Source organism: Carassius gibelio, chromosome B22 (genome assembly GCF_023724105.1).
Source record: "Carassius gibelio isolate Cgi1373 ecotype wild population from Czech Republic chromosome B22, carGib1.2-hapl.c, whole genome shotgun sequence".
NCBI classification, from domain to species: Eukaryota; Metazoa; Chordata; class Actinopteri; order Cypriniformes; family Cyprinidae; genus Carassius; species Carassius gibelio.
This window is the reverse complement of record NC_068417.1, coordinates 31,390,038-31,411,395: the sequence shown is the minus strand read 5'-3', so window position 1 is coordinate 31,411,395 and position 21,358 is coordinate 31,390,038. Positions and strand designations below refer to the sequence as shown.

General features: G+C 37.1%; 2 protein-coding genes across 3 annotated transcripts in view; one reads left to right on the top strand and one right to left on the bottom strand.

Annotated features, from left to right (window-relative positions):
* Positions 1–6,507, bottom strand: part of LOC127988255 (neutrophil cytosol factor 4) — a 17,595-nt gene extending 11,088 nt beyond the window's left edge. The window contains exons 1-6 of the mRNA XM_052590901.1: positions 6,211–6,507; positions 5,408–5,492; positions 5,010–5,163; positions 3,941–4,011; positions 3,420–3,547; positions 2,250–2,298 (exon numbers count right to left, since the gene is read on the bottom strand). Coding sequence (XP_052446861.1) covers positions 2,250–2,298; positions 3,420–3,547; positions 3,941–4,011; positions 5,010–5,163; positions 5,408–5,492; positions 6,211–6,242 — 519 coding nt within the window. The 5' untranslated portion in view covers positions 6,243–6,507. The remainder of the gene's footprint in view (positions 1–2,249; positions 2,299–3,419; positions 3,548–3,940; positions 4,012–5,009; positions 5,164–5,407; positions 5,493–6,210) is intronic.
* The window catches only part of LOC127988270 (parvalbumin-7-like), a 26,954-nt gene extending 5,596 nt beyond the window's left edge, over positions 1–21,358 (top strand). The window contains exons 1-5 of one of the 2 annotated variants that reach the window (XM_052590933.1): positions 15,480–15,573; positions 18,140–18,208; positions 19,808–19,940; positions 20,613–20,722; positions 20,867–21,358. In XM_052590933.1, the coding sequence (XP_052446893.1) occupies positions 18,148–18,208; positions 19,808–19,940; positions 20,613–20,722; positions 20,867–20,892 (330 nt within the window). In that variant the 5' untranslated portion in view covers positions 15,480–15,573; positions 18,140–18,147 and the 3' untranslated portion in view covers positions 20,893–21,358. Of the gene's footprint in view, positions 1–15,479; positions 15,574–18,139; positions 18,209–19,807; positions 19,941–20,612; positions 20,723–20,866 lie in introns of those variants that run through there. The other variant, XM_052590934.1, reaches the window with a different exon arrangement.

The window sequence follows — 21,358 nt, the reverse complement described above, 5'->3', positions numbered from 1 at the left end:
GAGATAATAAAAGAAGGATGTGTTTGTTGAAAGTGTGTCAAGGTTGAAAAGCATGAAAGAATTTGACCTTTGGGCTCAACCAATTGCATTTTGAATAACTTGGGATTAACTGTTTGTCTCAATATTGGAAGACAAAGAGAAAATGGGAAATGGGAATCAACACAATCTCATGAGAAAATTATTTTACTAGGTGGCAATTTTGTATGAATTTATATGGTGAGATTTGTTAAACAATGGCAGATTTTTAGAATAATGTACGAAAACATACAAATTTGATCATAAAGGATAAAATAGTTTTGAATTGCCATGAGATTTTGTCGAATCAATCGTACACTCAAAATCGCGAAATCAGGTTTATTTACAATAGTGCCACCTTGCTGAGTGCAGGTATGGACATGATTTAATCTTATTAGAATTGTTTGGCAATTAAACTTTGACGCACACATGCAAATTAAAATTCACACACCCTTCCGCCCATAACTACAGAGGAGCGTGGGATATGAATAATGATTTATGTCATTTCTTTGTGGTCACATCTGGTGTGGAAGGAATGATAGAATGGCAATAAGGTCTGACAGCATTGGAAGACACAAAGACAAAATGGAGGAAACCGTCTTGAAGGAGTGCAAGTAGTCCGGAGAACAAAGAGTGAGGGATGCATTAAAGGATGGTATGAGAAAGCGAAAGAAGAAAGCAAGACTGATGGGTGAACTCTGAGGGAAGAGTGGGAGAGATTAAAGGAGGGATTGAAGGATAAAGTGAAGAGATGGAAAAAAGAGCAGATAATACATTAAGACAAGGAGAAAGATAAGAGAGAGAGGCTGAAGGAAAGTGACTGAGAAGTAGGTGGAAGAGAGAGGGTGATAGAAAGGAGTAAAGCACACAAAAATATTCATCATTTATTCAACCCTTATGCCATTTCCAATCGCTCAAGACAATTTCTTCCATAAAAATACAAAATGAAAAATTAAGAATTTCCTGCTTGCTCTTTTCAATTCCAATTACATTGGATGGAGATTGAGGCTTTCGAGCTTCAAAAAGAAAGCAAAAGCAACTTAAAAGTATCATAACAGTCAAGATGTCTTGCTAATTATCAGTAATCGATGAATTGAACATGTGAACTAGATCGACCCGACTCCAGAATAAACGGTTTATACAAATTCATGCACAAATAGCCATTTTGAGCCAGATCTTTTGGTTCAGTAAGTTCAGTTGGTTCACAAACCCAGTGTAAACAAGTGGTTCATGAATCAAACGGATCTAGTTCACAAGTTCAACTCACCGATTCAGTGATTCAGATATGCAAAAGCTGTATGCACTTTCACGGCGCTTTTTGTCCTTTTAAAGCTTGACAAACTCCATTTGCTGGAACTGAGTGATCTGTATTTTATGTAAAATATATTTTTTGTGTGTGTTTTGGAATGACACGAGGGTGAGTGAGCACAGATTTTTTTGGTGAACTAACCCTTAAAAAAGCAGCTCAGGGAAAAAAAAAGATAAAGAAATTAGCAAAAGAAGTAGAACAGGGCAGGAACCATTAATGAGCCAAAGATCTGACCTAGAAAACTGAAAAACACAGATGTCGCTCTCTTTTTTCTCTGTACAAGAGGAATGTTACAGATTTAGTGACATCACTGTAAATCTATTAAATGATGAGTACACAAAACCACATAATTATGCTGTCACAGTATCAGGAAACTAGATTTTGACAAGACTGACACGATACTGACAGGAAACTTTTGGGTGGTTGCCAGGACTTGCTGTGTGGATCCTGGTGTTTTCTGAGTGGATTTGAGTTGCTAGGGTATTCGAGGTAGTTGAGATTTTTTAGCCAAAATGTGTGATATCATTTCTGTCCATAACACAAGTTACATGCTAAAATTTAAAGCTTACAGTCATGTGTTTGGTCACAACTAATTTGTTCAAAATCATTAATATTTTCTACATAAATTCTGATACGTATTCCGAATTCTCCCTAAAAGGAGCACATTGAATCACGCAAAGCAAACTGTAAGTGACACTGCAGCATTGCGGAAGAGTCTCGGCCTCCACAAAGTTTCGTGTCATAATCTTCTGACAAAATGTGAGAGTTTTGAAACTGAAGTTGTTGGAGGTGTGTTGTGTAATAACCTCCTGACCAAATGTCAGAGCTTTGTGTGGTGCCTGCGTTCTTGAGCATGTGAGTATGTGTGTAGTATGTAGCGTGTAGGCTGTTTTCTGAACGTGTTTCCAAGGAAACAATGGTATACCTCTGCTCTGGGTGCGGAGAGAAGGTCCGTTTTGGGCTTTACGGTTTTTCTAGTAAGAGAGAGAAAAGAAAGAGCATTGTGAGCTTCAGCTGAATAACAGAAGAAGAAGTGGTTTCTTCAACATTTTCATGAGTTTTCACGTACAAGACAGTCAAAATGAAAAGCTGACAACCCTAAATGAGAATTTTTGTGCTCAGAAGTTCCTCTTTTGTAGTTTCAGGCACTTAGGTTATGTTTCATACATATGTTTCTGTCCTGTCAGCTGTTATACTGTGCTTGTAGTACATGCTCTTACCCTGTATAATTTCATATTAAAGTGTGATTGAAACTACTAGCATGTGTGTCAGATCTGCATCACATTCAGCAGTGGCAGCTCTTAAAGGAACAGTAGCCATATAAGCTAATAAACCAGCTCCTGTTCATCAAAGAACAAAAGTAAAAAAAGAGCAAATCAATAACTTTTTTTAAGCTTTAATGATTCATCTATTTTTAATATAGAATTTGATTATTCAATTTCCTACCTTCTGAAGGGCTCAGGTAAAAATGACAATTTCAATTAAATAAGAAGTTTTTTTTATAATTATTATTAGAAATGTTAAGATGAATAGCTCTCATTTATACTGTAATTTTAAATGCCCATATTAATATCAAATTACTATTTCCATAAATAACATAAAAAGATGCCATTAAACAAATATTAAATATATTCTTGTTTACACATTAATTTGAATATTGAAAGTAAAATTATTGCAACGCAATAGCATATTTAAAGACTTTAATGTTGGGTGGGATTAATCATGATTAATTTCAGAATTCGCAATTAATTTGTTTGTTTATTTTCTTAATTGTGGACAGCACTATCATTATTGTGTATTATCATTCATGTTTCTCCAAAAACTCCTTAGCTCAGTTTCAATGGTTCGGATCTTGTCAAACCACCTTCTCTGACACATTATTGAGCTCTTATAGTCACAGGAGCAGTTAAATTTTCAATTTGCTCTCTATTTAATCACATTAAACAAGAGATTAAACGCATAGACATGATTGATAGAGCCACAAAACTTTTCTACTGAATAACGGCGGCAGAAAGTTAGCAGAACAGCAGAATCCTGTAACAGTACACAGTGAAGTATTGGAAGGAGAAATGAGGGATTGTGGGTAGGCTCCTACACTCTGCGTGTGGGGGGCCGCAGGCGGCGCAGGACCCGGGGGACCTGTTGGCTGTCCGACTCAGTCTGATAGAAAAACATCCGTATCAGATCATCCAAGAGTATCCAGGTAGGCAGACAAAGCAACCTCTAAACAGACAGAGAGATATAGTTAAGACTTGTTTAGTAGGATGTTTTTAGCTTAAATGAAATGTGCTTTTTTGTGTGTATTCAGATGAATGTCATATTTAAATATAGTCTTGAATGCTATTGAACAGAAAATGGCATTTGAGATCTTACGAAAACCCATAGTTGAAGAATCACCCTTAAATTAAATCAAAACTGACAAGTTAAGCTGACCGAGAGTGAAAAAAAAAGAGAAGCAACAAAAAAAGGAACTGCTTTTTTCCTTCTTCTGGTAATTCAACATAGCGTTGTTCATCCTGCAAAGATTTCAACCCCTAAAACACACGAGTGCAACAATTACCGAGCGCAACTCCCACCAATGCAACATGACTGTGACACAACCGAAAACTGACTCACCTTCATGTAATTGTTGAGCTCTGGGATTCTGCTCTCTGCAATCTCCTTTTTGTGTCCCATAAACACCTTACCTGCGGCGAAAACAAACAAGCGGCAGAAATAAGTATTTATGTCTCAAAACAAATTAGTTTGTAAACCAAGCAATCAAAAGCTAGCCGAAGGGCGCCTCCGAATCTCTTTAGTGCTAACGCTAATTAGCGCTTAGCGTAGTGTCAGCCCAAATATTACGCTAAATTACTTTCTCATTTGTATTTTTGATTTCACCCGACGGAAATGTTAATAATGTGCACAGTGAACAACAAATAGAGGTCTATCATAACAGTCAGAGGGTCATTCTCAAAAGCACTTTATGGGATACGACTAGGAGAAAAAATAAAAATTAAGAGCGATCCATTCATACAAGTTGGTTTGAATCCAATTTTAACACCATTTCAAACGCCATGCAATAAGTCCAATTTAAATCTTCCAATTCTCATCGCTGTCTCTTAAACGGTCTATCGTTTCTAATAAGCTTCATTATAAATCTGCATTAGCTAAGAATTAGTTCGATCTGAATGGCACGAGCAAAGCAAGGAGATGTCCCTTTATAGTCCATCAGAGCAGACATTGCTAACGTCCTCATATAAACTTGCCAATTATCTTTCCATTCTGTAATATTGCACAATCAATATTACTCATTGGCTTGAGCAATCAGTTGTCATGAAGATAATAGTTTGTAATATAACTGGGCTTGATATAACATAGGTTCGGGTTAAGCTGGCAGGGATTTTTGAAGAAACTTTGGTGGAAAGTCACGGAGAGACGTCGAAGCCTGTCGGCTTGTAGTCTTTAGGTAGGGTGCCAAAGAACAACCTCTCCTTTCCTTTGAATTCAATCATACACATACCTGAAATAATTTGAAAACTGCATTTCCTTGTGTGTGGATAGGTGAAGTGAATAGTACAATTGGTGGATGGAGACAACAGTATTAAGCAGCAGTGTGTGTGTGGCTTGTGCTAATGAACCTAGATTCCTCTACATCGCTAGTGTTTTAGATAATGCTGAGAAAAACAGTGGCTTAGTCCCAGACCTGGCAGCGAAGGTAGTTGGCAGGTGTAGTATCCCGGCTGGGCTTCAGATGAGTACTTGAGCTCCAAACTCTGGTGCAGGGTGAAGAACTGACGATACCTTCTGTAGATCAGGTATTTATTGTTGCCTTTGGTCTTCACCTCAATCACGAACCTCTATAAGAAGGTGATAAAAAAGTCAAAAACCAACGCAGTATGCTTGATTTAAAAACATTTAAAGAGGCACAATGGCAAAAGTTTAAGACTGCCATTTTATACACATGGCATTTAATAGTATTTTGTAGTTGGATGCTGTTGGTTAAACAAACCACAGGTTATGACTATAATGCAGACAAATAGTAAAAGACAGGCAGACTAGGGGAAAGATCAACTACAGGGGTTCAGGTCTGGGGAAACTTACATAGTAAACAATGAAACCTTTCTTTTCCTCAATATCAGCAATGGTTGCAGTGACTGGGACGTTGTCCGGAAGCTGGTCGAAATCACTGTCAGGTGAACAAATGTTACAAAACATTTCGATTAGCACAGAAAATATGTCCTGAAATGTGTTTTTTAATCAATGTTAAAGTAATTAATTTACAATAAAGAAATTTGCTCCAGCAATAAAGGCATTTGTGTGTGTGTGTGTGTGTGTGTGTGTGTGTGTGTACACAATATAAAGATTATATTATTTGTCAGAACACTTATATTAGTACTACTATTACTACTACAACTAATAATAAAAAAAATAATGTTTTATAGTTGTCTAAATTATACTTTTTGAGATGAGAATACTTTTCTGTGGATAAATCAATACCCACAAGTTTATTTACATTTGAACATTTTTAGATCAATTTTACTTTGTGAATAACTTTATTTAGTCATAAACAAAAAAAAAAATGTATGTGATTATTAGGGCTGTACTGCACATAGTGTTAAGAAATGGTGGACTATTCTTGTCTAGTTTAGGTTTAGTCAACTATACTAAACTGAGACTAGTCTGTTGTCCCACAGTACACTCCATCCAGTACAGGAGGTAGCCTACTGTACAGAAGAATAACTACACCACAGCATATTCATTATAAAGTACAGCTGCAAGTTAAACTGGAATAGCACACAAACACTACGCTTTTAAAAGGATTCTACTACAGCGCAGGAACACCGGCTTTGATTCCATGAACGTTCTCGAGTAAATAATAAAAGTAAAGAGATGGTTTCGTTCACCTTTCATCGCGCAGCTGTTGCGGGAGAGACATGCTGGATGATGCGGGATCCCGAGCTCTTCAGACGCTCACGGACAGAGAGACAGAGTGAGATTAGTTGAGGAAAGTGGAAGTGGGTTTCTGAGTCGGGTTTACAGTTGAACGTAACCTAAAGGGGAACTGAAAGAGTTCCGGTGGGGGGTTCTAGCATGTGGACTTCACAAACGATTAACGAACGCGGAGAACAGCGGTATGAAGACGCGTTTAAAATGTTTTCAAGACGCGAAGACCAAGAGGTGCCTCGTGAAAGAACGCGTCCTGTGTAACGCCCACTTAGACTTTCTAGTTTAATAAGAAAGAAATTAATTATAATATTGATAATAATAATTAAAAAAATTGACAAAAACGACATTTCGTTGATTCATTCACGTAGTGTTGTTGAATCATTTTCTCTTTCGGTTCAGCAGTCTTTTTAAGTTTTTAATTCTTGAGTATGAGAGGAATTCACCTGCAAAGTCATCAGGAGAGACAGGTCATTTTTGCACTACATACTCGGATGCGAACACAGGCTTAAAGTATGTAAAGATAAAAAATAATATAGCTAATGTTAATTTATTTCATGGGTCTCGAGAAGCAGTTTCTTGAAGTTATAATTTCTGTAAATGCTAGTGTCACCAAATAGCAAAAATATTGAATGTTTCGCTCCAATCTATCATTGGTCGGCTAAACAAGTAGTCCCAATAAGCCACGCTATTGGTTGAACCAATGGTCGCTAAAACAAACAAACAAAACAAAAAAAAAACTGAATTTTGATATGGGCATAATGTTACCTTTTTTCATTGTTAAAATACTATCACACACACACACACACACACACATTTATTACTAAAATACTACTAAAACCTATATGGGAAACCTGTTTGAAAACAATAGATAATTTTGCATTTTTATTTGGTGCCACTGTAGCTAGAAATTACAAACGTAAATGGTTCACAAATCAAATTGAGTAATTTAGCCAATTTAAGAAATAAATAAACAGCTTTATTTTTTTTTTAGATTGCATGAGGATAAAGAGAATTCATTTTTTGGTTGAACTATTCCACCAACAAACATCAGCAGAATAAAAGGCTAAGGATGGAGATGCAGTAATAATGAGTGACCGCTATGTGGCAGCAAAAAGAACAGACCTTCTGCAGAGACACAAATGGTTTAACGATCTTATAACAGATACATTCTCAAGATACTCTCTTGTATATAACAGTAAAACATTATATATATATATATATATATATATATATATATATAGACATAAATTAAGCACCACTAGCCTATATATAGACCCTTACTGTTCTGTACATATTACTATAAAATGTACTTCTAAGATCCCTTAAGCCTGGGAATGTCAACAATGTCCAGACACTTTTAATCCAAGAAGATGAACCTTATAACATTGCAATCATATACATAGACGCTACATTAAGGTCAATGTCATGGCAGCTGTGATGTTTTTTTTTTTTTTTTGCTTTCAGCTCCAGGGATCGTGTGTGTGTCTGAGGTTTCACTTTGCCACTTCAGCAAGACATAGCGATTGTGTCATGATCTCAATTCAAGGCCATTCACTGCAACGCTCCAAAAACTCAACCTACAGGTTACACACATGCCTATGTTTATTGCTCACGCATACGTTCTCACAAATTGAGAGGAGGAGAGTGTTAAGATTTGACTGACAGGGCTTCTTTGGATCAAGAGATTGTTTCCCAGACAGTGTTTGTTCTTGTATTATTAGGAAAGTCACAACCCACCACAAATGAGATCACTTTAATATATCGGTTGTTTCTTGTAGACTTGTAAGTGTCCTGCTTCTCAGATGTTTCTACTGAGAAAAGATCTCATACGCGAGTTTCAGAGTGAACCAATGTATCAAGACAGTACTCAAGGTTACCTAGATTGTACATCAACTATTGTCCGTTTTTTTTTTCTTTCTTTGTGTCTGTCCCTTCAGGAGAAACATCTTTTACACCTAAATGAATGTGAAAAGAAAAATGATTTAAATGTTGCTTACATATATGAAATGAAGACTAAATCACAACACTGAACACACACACACACACACACACGCCATACAGAAACTTTCTACTTGCCCTTGTCCTACTTAATTTGAGATTACATGACACAGTGTTCAGTATTCACAATTATAGACCTTATGCGTCAGAGAAACAAGTGGTCGGTCATCTTTAGATTTTATTTTCTTTGAACTTTCATTTTTGCGGTAGCTCTACAGCATCGCTGTTGAAGATTAATTAGCTGGTTAAGTGCATTTACTTATTGTAGAGTTAATATATTAGCATTGTAATGTTCAAAGTGGATGTATCGAATGGGTCATCGGGTGCAAAATGCACTTTTACATGCTCGTTTGAACATAAATTTGTGTTGGCAGTTTGTGTTCACAACCACCTTATAATGATAAAAATCCACCCAGTGTTTTTTTCTTAATTTACTAAAATCATAACCCTTTTCTCAAATCAAGCCGTTCTCAGCTTCTTGTCTGTGTGACATCACAGACCCAAGCCCCTCCCATGATTGTTGATTGACACTAGCGTTTTACAATAGACTTGCTCTGAGTGATCTGTCATTAGTCATTGTTTTGACGCAGGATTAGATGTAGACAAGAATGACTTGTTGGATTACATTTGTTGGATTACATAAATGCGTTTATGTCCATCATTCGCGCTCCAGCTTCACCTACTGAAGAAGTGAGTAGCCTGTACAATTTTTTTTTTTACATTTTTTTTTAATGTATCCTTACAAATGGCTTTTCCGAATAATGTGCTAGTTAGCAAGTTTCACGGTGACTGCGGCTTAAATTTACTGGCTCGGAAGAGAGGGGAGGGGTGAGCAGAGCTCATTTGCATTTAAAGCGGCATGAAATAAAACAGCTTGCTCTGAAAAGAGCTGTTTTGACAGGGTAAAAAAGGTTTTACACTAGCATTGAGAAATTTAAGAGTATGTATTAGATAGACTTTTCATTAAGTGGAAAATAGGCATCCGATGACCCCTTTAACAAATGTCTGTAGACTAGCCCTGCATTCCATTTAGAAGGGCTCTTCCCTATGCCTTAATCCCTTCAAAGGGGGTGAGATGTTTAGAGGGTTGGAGTGTGTAGGGGACCAAACAACTGTTCCTTGAATTGCCCTTCTGTGTCATCCTCCCATGCCCATATAGAGGCACCGTCATCATGCAAAGAATCAGCACAAAGAATCAGGAAGGGCTGAAGTGTCCATCAGTTGTACCCTTCAAAATCCTTTATTCCCAAGGGCCAGTTTTGAGCACTTCGGTTTGGAACGACTCTTCAATATGGCGGCCATGATTGTATTTACTCCAGAGGGTGATATATCCCATTTGGAACACACCACAAAAACACAAACCGGAAGATAAAAGACTATGAGTGCAGCGCTGAAAAGAGGCAGAGCTATAAGCAAGGTCTAAAGATGGCAGAATAGTCCAAGACCATTGTTGAATTAGAAAACAAACAAAGCAATTGATGTGATAAATAATAATTAATAAAACATTCCTATCATAATGAAACAATAAGATACAAAAGCTGTTCTATTTAGTGTGCTATATATTATATTCAATAAAAAAGGCATATTGGTCAAATAGTAGCCTGTGTACTATGAAACCCATTGAGCAATTTAGGACCAAAACTATTTACTTTATATTTACTTTACATAATTAATAAAGCTGTTGTCACATAATATAATGCAACTTTTGTTACGTCATGTCACTAATTTTATTATTGAAAAAAAAAAAAAAGTACAAAAAAAAAGCGCGAGGTTAAGAACTGAACTTTTAACTGGAGCGCCGCATTTTTTTAATGGCACTGTGAGCGGGACGCTGCAAAACGCGGGAGTGCAACGGTCAAACACGTGTTTACATACAAAAGCAGCGCAGTGGCATGGAAAAACGCGTTCTGTGTGAACGAACGACAGCAAGTTCTTTTTGACCAGTCACCATTTCCATTCCCTCTCCTCCTTCCTCTCATCACTTCTTATTTATTAGCAGGAGGACAGTCCATTTGTGGATACGTTTTCTTTCTATTTCTGTCTCCCTCTGCCTTTCTTTCAGTCTTCGTTTTTCTCTTCCACAGCCAACACCGTGTGTGAGTACTGCTGAGGCAGGGTAATGTAATAGGGCCGGTAGAAATAGTGAAACACGCTAGCATGGTGAGAGAACAGAGGGTCAGACAGTACAGAGAGAGAGAGAGAACATGGATTAGATGTAGGCAGGATCAAGATACATTTACATTTATATTTATTCATTTAGCAGACGCTTTTATTCAAAGCGACTTACAAATGAGGACAGTGGAAGCAATCTAAAACAACAAAAAGAGCAATGATATATAAGTGCTATAACAAGTCTCAGTTAGCTTAACACAGTAAACATAGCATGGGCTTTTAAATAATATAATAAATAAAAAGAAAACAGATAGAATAAAAAAAAAGAATAGAGCAAGTTAGTGTTAGAGGAAAATAGAATACAAAAAGATTAGAAAGGTAGTTAGAATTTTTTTTTTAAGAATAGAATTAGAATAAAGTTAGAGGGTCAAATAAAGATGGAAGAGATGTGTTTTAAGCCGATTCTTGAAGATGGCTAAGGACTCAGCTGCTCGGATTAAGTTGAGGAAGTCATTCCACCAGGAGGGAACATTTAATCTAAAGTCTGTAAAAAGTGCTTCTTTGGGATAGCACAATCAAGTGACGTTCACTTGCAGAAAGCAAGCTTCTAAAGGGCACATAAGTCTGAAGTAACAAATTTAGGTAAATTGGTGCAGAGCCAGTGGTAGTTTGGTAGGCAAACATCAATGCCTTTGAATTTTATGCGAGCAGCTATTGGAAGCCAGTGCAAATTGATAAACAGAGGTGTGACGTGTATTCTTTTTGGCTCATTAAAAATTAATCTTGCTGCCGCGTTCTGAATTAATTGTAAAGGTTTGATAGAATTGGCTGGAAGACCTGCCAAGAGGGCATTGCAATAGTCCAGCCTGGACAGAACAAGAGCTTGAACAAGGAGTTGTGCAGCATGTTCTGAAAGAAAAGGCTTGATCTTCTTGATGTTGAATAAAGCAAATCTGCAGGATCGGACAGTTTTAGCAATGTGGTCTGAGAAAGTCAGCTGATCATCAATCATAATTTTTGAAGGAGTTATGGTTGTTGTGCCTAAGTTGGTGAAATTGTGATGAAACGATGGATTTGCTGGAATCACAGGCAGTTCTGTCTTGGCAAGGTTGAGTTGAAGGTGATGGCCCATCATCCAGCAAGAAATGTCAGTTAGACAAGCTGAGATGCGAATAGCTACCGTCGGATCATCAGGATGGAATGAGAGGTAGAGTTGAGTGTCATCAGCATAGCAGTGGTATGAAAAGCCATGTTTATGAATGACAGGACCTAATGATGCCATGTAGACAGAGAAGAGAAGTGGTCCAAGAACTGAGCCCTGAGGCACCCCAGTAGTTAGATGTTGTGACTTGGACACCTCACCTCTCCAAGACACTTTAAAGGACCTATCTGATAGGTAAGACTCAAACCATTGAAGTGTGGTTCCTGAGATACCATTTGCCAGTAGGGTTGATAGGAGGATCTGGTGATTAACCGTGTCAAAAGCAGCGGACAGATCAAGCAGAATAAGTACTGAAGATTTGGATTCTGCTCTTGCCAGTCTTAGAGCTTCAACAACTGAGAGCAAGGCCGTCTCAGTTGAATGTCCACTTCTGAAGCCAGATTGGTTGCTGTCAGGAGATTGTTGTGTGTGAGAAATGTAGAGACTTGTTTGAACACAGCTCGTTCAAGTGTTTTTGATACAGTAAAATAGATACAGTAACAATATTCTGATTTCTAATGGATGGGAAGTGCTGTGTTAAAGGGGAATCCCTAAGAAGAAGACATATTTGACTCGTCAGGGCTCCATTTCCTGTTCTGACCAATGAAAACCATCAGAATATATATAAATAAATATAAATTTTTCTGTTACTGATTACAAATTACATGATGAAAACGGTTGGTAGCAATCTAGTTTACTTTTTTTACATAATGTAAGCCTATTCTGACCACTTTTTAGATTACTTTTAGACCTAACTTGTTTTAAACTTACCTTTTAATGTATCATAATGATGTAAAAAAAGAGAGAATGAAAATATATTCCATTTATTGATATCAAAATTATATGAAGTGCATTAAAAATGAAACCAGCGTTTAATGGTGTAATCATATAAACCATAATAAAGTAACTGTAATCTGATTTAAAATGTAATAAAATCCAGTAATGAGTACTCTATTTTTGGAATCTGATGATGAAATCTAGATTATGTAATCAGTTACTAGCCAGCACTAATAATTTAATATAATACTGTATACATATATAATTTTCAGCAACATTACTGCAGACGTTGGTGTCACATGATCCTTCAGAAATTATTCTAATATGCTGTTTTTCTGCTCATGACACACCTCTTAGTATTATTAAATTGTTGTGGTGCTCAATTAATACAACTGATACGGTGTCTTTTATATATGATTTTTTGGTGAACAAATGCTAAAGTGGTTTACGTCAGTTTCACTGGATTATGGATGCTAATTTAAAATGAATTGTGTCCTATTGCCACAAGTAATGCTTTCTTGTGCCTTAGCTACTTTCCACTATCCCTTCTCAGATGAACTGCTATCTGTCTGTCTGCTCAAGAGAAATTCTCCTCACCTGCTAGAAGCCAACAGTGAAGGAGGGATTAATGTCAATGTTAATAGCACCATACAGAGGTCAAGAGTCAGTGAAATAAAAATAAATAAATACATACCTACATATAAAAAAAACAATTGCCCCTGCTTGGTTATATATCTATTTTATATATATATATATATATATATATATATATATATATATAATATCATTTGTATACATAAAATAATAATACATTTAAATGTATTTTATATAATATTTCCTTCAAAATATATATATATATATATAATACAATAATTACCTTAATATATGCAATAAAATCTGTTTATAAATATATAAAATAAATAAGTCAATAAATTATACAGAAGAATGACTGTAAATCACTGTGCAGTTTATCATATGTGTGTGTGTGTGCTTATGCGGCAAGTATTTCACATTAGTTAGTTGAGACGACAGGATTGAGTGCCACTTTCCGAGGTGCCAAAGAGAAACTGCTGAGAGTTGACAAGCGCACTCAGTCATTCACATTACTCTCCACATGACAGACAGCACTGTGACCAACACTGTAAAAGTCGCAAAACATCAAATATAAACAACAATAAAAAACTAAACTCAGCCCAACACAAGGGCCTCCGATTATCAAGCCATATATCCACAGACCCGACACTGTCACAGAGCGTGGGGATGGTTGTGGTCCCCTACCTTGACTGCCACAAGATAGAGGAAACTAATAAATTTGGTTTCACTAAGAACAAAAGGGGAAGCAAGATGTACACTGGTTAAAGCTCAAGTACATATACTGTACTAAATAACCTTGAGAAGCGAAGAGAGATAAACTGAATGCTATACAGTATACAGTTGCTATAGAAAGTGATTTATGGGACGAGGGACATCTGAAACCCAGCTGGTTTGATATAGATGTTCTTATTAATACAGTGTTACAGTTCGGGGATCACACAGGGCTATGTATACCCACCAAGCACTGGTGTTGTGTGTAAACATGTGTAAGGAGTTCTCCCTGTCTTTCGTCGACTGTCTTAAGTATGCGTTAAGTATGAGTGAAACCCATCCTAGGTCTTTTTTGGTGGGGGCACGTGGCTCAGTCGTCGTAAATCTCGAACAAAGATATTTCAACAGCAGGGCGAAGACAAGAACCTGGAGATATAATTTATGGCATGTTGCATTCCTCTCAGAAAGTCTGAATTTCCTACAACAATTTGGGAAAATAAAGACAACTGAATGCTACCTCATGTCACACTAGAACTCGGACGTCACCGACATATTCGTTCTGAATTTGGCAAAATTTACAGCATTCTTGGTTAAAAAGCATCTTATTCAATTGACAGCCATTCATTTTAGTAGTCATGTTTTCTATAAAAAATGTGATAAATTAATAAAATATTAAAACTTAAATCTGGTTCTTAAAGCTGGTTCTTAAAGGATCAAATAATAATAGAATTAATTTTATAAACAAGTGTTTGGTGTGACAATTCGGTGTGCTAAACATTTTAAAACGGATAGTTCCGGTGCTTGAATCTGATTGGTTGGGCCACTTTCGAAGTGGTTGTAAATTACACTACAAACATTCACCTTTGTTTACGTCTGTGTGTTGCTCGGCAAAGTGGGACCACAACTGTTTCCGAGGTTCTATATTGCGAACTTTAAACAACAACAGCTGATGGAACCGTAACAGCGATCTGGCGTAAACTGTTAACTGCTGTAGCCAAAGAGTGCATAAATTATTAAGCAACAGCAACAACCAAGAAGACGGTGAAACATTCAATCATTTATCATTAACGTAATAAAAATAATAATTTAAAAGGGCAAGCGAAAACGTGCTTTTGGCATTAAACAGCAACTTTTTGTCAGAAGAAGAGTTTTTAGTCTTGTATGATGCTAATGAGTCTAAAAACCTAGATTTACCATGCAAAATATATTCGCCTTTCATTCTGTTACGTAGTAGCGACTATGGCAAATTAGCTGTAATCCCGTAGTAGACCGATTTTTTAAAATAGATTTTTCGTATAATTGCATGAAAAAAGTCTTGTGAGATAAAATTATCTTGGGGGGGGGGGGGGGGATGTTATTGGCACATATTGGAAACAAGCTTCCATTAATCTCTTTTCCATCACACGGCAAATAAAACTGTTCAGCCAAGTAGCTTTGTGTTTAGTGGGCATTCGCTATTGAGCTCCATTGGACTCAACTGGTAGTCAGTTGGATTAATGCGAGTCGCACCTTCTGTGGTGTGCTGAAGTGCTGTCTAGGAGGAGCATTTCAAATCGGTCACCTATTTCCATTTGAGTCAGGATGTAGGCAGTAGACAGCAGGGCAGTTCACTGGGGTTTGTAAAAGAGCTCAAGAAGCTGAAGACAGAGTAGCAGACAGAGATTTACTGTGAGGACACAAGAAGTCAAATGGGACCTGATTATTAATAGTAGCATTTGATTCGCTAGTGCCACCAAGAAAGTGATCTCACACACACACACACACACACTCACACACAATCCTTCATTCTCCTGCGTGTTGCATTATGACCCAGTCTATCCTGAAATAGACATAGGGTAAGCCAGAGTATATAAGACGCTTGGTGGATCCCCATCTCTCACCTCTGGCTCTCTGTCCAAGTCTCCCCTCCAACTTTCCCTTCACACAGGTAAGGTTAGAGTTTAGGCATATCATTTCTTCTGAGAATTTCCTAAAAATAATTGACATAAACGAAACAACTGCTAACATGAGGTGATGGTAAAGAGGTATAAAATGATAATGCGGACAGCGTAACTTGTATAGTTTGGTCTTGAAAGAATCTGATGAGAAATGTTTAAGTTCTTATTGAGATCTCTGAGTTTTAATGGAAACTGATATCTTGGAACATCTAAGCGCGTTTGAGAACTTGAGATCTTTTGTAAAGTTTTAGAGAACTTCAGCAAAAATCTCTATTGTCTTTCCTGTTAAGAAGCATTTTTTGCTTTATAATGGGTTGTGTGCATAATCTGGCTTAAAGTATAACCGGACTCTTTAAAAATAAAGGTTACAAAAGCAGGATGTTGAAATTTCGGTTCCTCAAAGAAGAATTCAGCAAACCATAATTAATAGATCCATTTCCTTATTGTAACAAACATTTTAAAAATCGTCAAGAAAGTTTGTTTCCATAAAGAGCCTTTGGTGCAGTGGAATGGTTCCATTGGTTTTAAAAAGTTCTTAATGGAACCATAGATGCCAATAAAGACCCTTTACTTTAAAGATTGCAAAAGCAGTCATTGTAAAAAATAAAAGATACTTTAGGAACTAGTATTTAGGGTTCGTCAAATATGAACCTTCTAGCGAACACCCTTTTGAAGGCACCACAAATATCCTAATGATGTTCTTTAGAAACTTCACTACATATATTCAATTGACCATTCTTGCAGGAAGTTTTGCAGGTTCCTGAAAGAAATGACTTTCTCCAGATGGTTCCATTGGTGTGAGCCCGTATGGTTCATATTTAAATTTTCCCTGTAAATTGAGCTTGTGACTTTTTAGACCACTGTTTGTCAGAAACTCCAAATAGTTAAACAATATTTTGACAGTCACTGTGCATTAGAACTTTGTGTGATTTTTATCAATTTGTAGTTTTCTTTGGTGAAGTTACTGTGGCAGCTAGTTGTATAGAGCTCGTAAACACCTACTGCGCAAGGAAGAATCGTTAAGAAAACACCATCTCATCTGTCATGCCATATTTTTTTTTTACATTTGAATTACCTTCGTTTGTTGTACTAGAATTGGCTAGCTAATGGTTTCTTTCAGTGTTTGGTTTTCTTGTGGTCTCAGCATGACAGATTTAGAAGTGTAAAGTTGCGCCGTAGAAGTGTAAATAAGGCTGGTTGCACATCTGGTTTTAAACACCGATCTCTTATTGGCTGCTGCAGTTGTGAAGTGGTAAATAAGGTTAAGCAGTCAGATCTCTCTTAGCGTCACAACGGAGACATCTCAAATGTCACTTCACTTTATAATCTCCGACCCCCCCCCCAACCACACACACATATATAGTCTAAACTACAGAAGGATAGAGTTTCTCAAGAAGGCTAACACATTCTTCTCCGAAGGCCTTTTTGCCCAACCCATTACTCTTGGATGAAACATACCTCAACTTAAATAGACAAACATACAAACACATACACAGCTGTCATGCCTTATGCATGCCACCTTTGCAACGTATGAATGCTGTAAAGTTATTTACGGGTGACAGGAACTCTTGCAATCATGAGAGGCTGAGATGAGAGCAAACGAATCTCTTCTCTTGGCAGCGGAGCTCATTGTTGGTTAGTGTTCATTACAGCAGTTGCCTAAGCTTGGACACTAATGGTTCTAATAGTAAGCTGATACAGCAGGAGGATTTGGTTTAAACATCAGTACCTTTGGAACAGTAACTGCCATTTGCCATTTGGATATTAACAGGAGAATCAAATAAACTTGAGAATCAAGATTTCCTGACAAAATTTGCTGTATCAATACTTAAATTTGAAACAAATACCATCTAAATCCTTTTGTTAGTAGTTTGTTTAACTTTAAATTCATCAACCAAAGTTTGAATGATTAAACAGCAAGAAAGCAAACTTATTTATTGGAATGCATGAACACCAAAGAAGAAAATGGTTTATGCTATACTATAGCGCTCCTTGTGGACACTAGTGGCAAATGCAAACTGCACCTGCATGGCATTATAAATTTAGTTTATGTGCACCAAAATGCATCAACACATGAAACCCAGCCTAAAATCACTGCTAAATCTGGTATACAGACATCAGGAAAAAAAGTCTGTATAGTAATACAAAACCTGCATGTAGTTGTAAAACTTCAAGTTAAAGAAAAGGCTAACCATCTCAGAGGTGAAAGGCATGACTAATATAAACAGATAAACAAGACAACACAATCAAATTAGCACTGGATTAGAGACGCGACTGTAAAATTCCTAGCAATAAAAATAAAATCAACCCACTTCCATTTTATAAGTCTACTATTGCATAAGTGCATTGTGTTACGCATATCACATGCATATATTGCGAAACAGAATGTAATGGATTAGATAATAGTTTTCCTGGGATTTAACTGTAACTGGGAAGAAGAAAAAAAAGTCTTAATGACTTTGCTGCTCAAAGTCTGCTTTGGCATCCATTTCAATTATATTCGGTATTATCACCTAATATTCTTCTCTCTCTTTCTCTTTCTCTGACTCTGTCAAGCTGTCAAGATGGCAATGAAAAACCTTTTGAAAGAAGACGACATCAAGAAAGCCCTTGATCAGTTCAATGGTAAGTTTAGTAATAAACAATAATTGCTAACACTACCATTAGTTAAGGGATAGTTCACCCCAAAATGAAATCTACCCCATTAGTTACTCACCCTCAAGCCATCCTAGGTGTATATGACTTTATGAAAAAAAACAGTCTTGGTTCTTCCATGCTTTATATTGGCAGTGAATGGTGAATTTTGTGAATTTTGAAGCCCAAAAAACGCATCCATCCATCATAAAAAGGACTCCACACTGCTCCTAGAAGTTAATAACGATTTTCTGAAGCGAATAGATGCTATTGTGTAAGAAAAATATCTATATTTAAACTATAAAATGCAATTTCTAGCTTCCGCTATCGAATGCACGTTCATGAAAGTGTGGCGTTCCAGTGGATTGCGTAGCGTAAGCTCCAGTGAGAAGTGACGAAACCTGAAGTGCAGAGGAGAGAGCAAAACACCAGTCCTGAATTAGAAGTACAGAATAAGGATTTGTAAAGATAAATATGGAGAATTTAGATGTAAGCCGAAAGGAGAGTGGTTTTCCTTTGCTGTAAACAAAACTTCTCGCATTACTAGCATTTTCTCACATGTCTCACAAGTCTGTGTCCTACATCATTTGCTAAAACGTCACTCTCTCATTAACCATTGCCTATACATACTTTTCTCTATACTATGGAAGTCAGTGGTTACCAATAACTGTTTGGCTACCAACATTCTTCAATATTATATATTGAATTATATATTATATATAATTATGGAGGAATGTTGTGACAACTGAGGTGAAACCTTGGTGCCTGAGCAGCATTCGAAAATATGTAGCACGTTCTAAGTCTAATGTTACCGCCCCTTAATTTGGATAGTAGTCTACACTGAAAACATAGGGTGCCCTCTCGTGGCTGTAGACGGTAATGCTTTCTCTTGGTGCTTGGCACTAAATAAATGCGACTTATAGTCCAGTGCGTCTTATATATGTTTTTTTCCTCATCATGACGTATTTTTGGACTGATGCAACTTATACTTAGGTGCGACTTATAGTCCAAAAAATACGGTAATACATCTTTAAAATAAGCTGCATGGTTTGCGATGTCAATGGAAACGGTAACAGATGGTACATTTGAATGCGGACACATTTTATATATATATATAAAAAGAGAGAGGGAGAGGGAACAATATAATAAGATGCTTCCGATGCCATCGCAAAAGACACAGTACAAGTGCATCAGAATCCATTCCCTGTTAAAAAATCTGCATATGCGGGTTTGTTATGTTTTGACGCTGGGATGCTGGTCCCTTGCTGGTTTATGTGGGTCATGTGCTGACAAATGACCACCATAAACCAGCAAAAGGACCAGAATAAACCAGCAAAGGGCCAGCATAAACCATCATCCCAGTGTCAAAACATACCTAACCAGCATATGCTGTTTTTTCAGCAGGAATGTTGTGACAACTGAGGTGAAACCTTGGTGCCTGAGCAGCATTCGAAAATATGTAGCACGTTCTAAGTCTAATGTTACCGCCCCTTAATTTGGATAGTTTTTATGAACTGAGGAACGAGTCGCTATAGTTATTTTGTGGTCTGCAGTGCAATGTCATCACTGAAGTGTCTTTCTCATAAACAGCTGTGGACAGCTTCGACCACAAGAAGTTCTTTGACGTGGTGGGACTGAAGGCTCTGTCTGCTGAAAATGTGAAGTTGGTCTTCCAAGCTCTGGATGTGGATGCCAGCGGCTTCATCGAGGAGGAGGAGCTAAAGTGAGAGACGCTTTATCAGTGGCTGCATGGTTTTACATTCTTGTTTGCATTGATTGGCTCTATATATCTCCTCTGGCAGCATCATTGCCCACTATTATTCATTATTAATATATGACTGTCCATCATTGGCCAACAGCAGGGAAGTACGGGGTTGCCAGATTCAGAAAAAGACAAGACTTCCACAGAGAGCCATTGGGGAGACCAATTTTGTAATTTAAATTAGTTGAGATATTTAAGTAAACGATTATCATTATTAACTCACCCACAATTTGTTCCAAACATGTGTAAGTCTCTTTCTTCTGTGTTACACAAACAAAGATACTTTGAAAAATCTTAACAAACAGTTGATGGTCCAAAGTATTCACCCACCACACTTTGGAAGCAAATGGTTTCAGTCAACTGTTTGGTTACCAACAATTTTAGAAATATATTTTTTGTGCGTGTTCAACAGAAGAAAGAAACTCGTACAGGTTTGGAATGATTACAGAATCTTAGTTTTCACTTCTACCACCTCCAAAGTATGTCGAAACAATTATTTTGTTATTGTTGTGGGGATCAACTCGCACACTAGAAAGGTTTTTGGATTTTAATATCATATTTAGTCACTTGACTGTTGTGCCAAAGCTGTGACCTGGGTTGCCAGATTGATGGTTTATCCCTTCTCTTGGACAGGTTTGTGCTGAAGGGCTTCTCTGCAGATGGCAGAGATCTCAGCGATAAGGAGACCAAAGCATTCCTTGCTGCTGCCGACAAGGATGGAGATGGGAAAATTGGCATAGATGGTGAGACATCTAGTGCTCTTAAAGGAGCGGTGCCTCTTTAAATTATAATACACTCTGCCCCATGTTTGTTCTAAAAATCAAGAAATGTTTCTTAAGTGACGAAATATATGATTTAATCTACAATCACCTCCAATTTTCTTTCAGAATTTGAAGCTTTGGTGCACGAGTAAATGCATAATATTTGGCAACCCTTTACACCACTACTCTCCTGTGAATACCTACAGCCAATCATAGTGTACGTCTCTACACATCCTGCCACGAGCCAGGAGCAGAACCGCCTCTTTTACCACATTTATTTATTTACCATTTCTTTTCTTTTTTTTTTTTTTTTTACATACAAACTCTGTATATTTTAGTTAGTTAACCATGTCTGTCATAGAAACCTGGAGATTTCTGTACTGCTTTAACCTCCCATCTCTTCTTTTTTTGTTTATTTTGGCACGTTTCTCTGTTTATGCCTCAAAATGCTCTTTTCTTCTTCTTATCGCGCGCCATCTGTCATCCCTTTCCCTTTTTCGCTCCTCTCTTGTGACAGAGCCACAGAACTCGGTGAATACATGAAGAGAAGGATGAGACAAAATGAGAGAAAAAAATATTTCAGAGAGATAAAATAAAGCCATGCGTTGAGAAAAACAA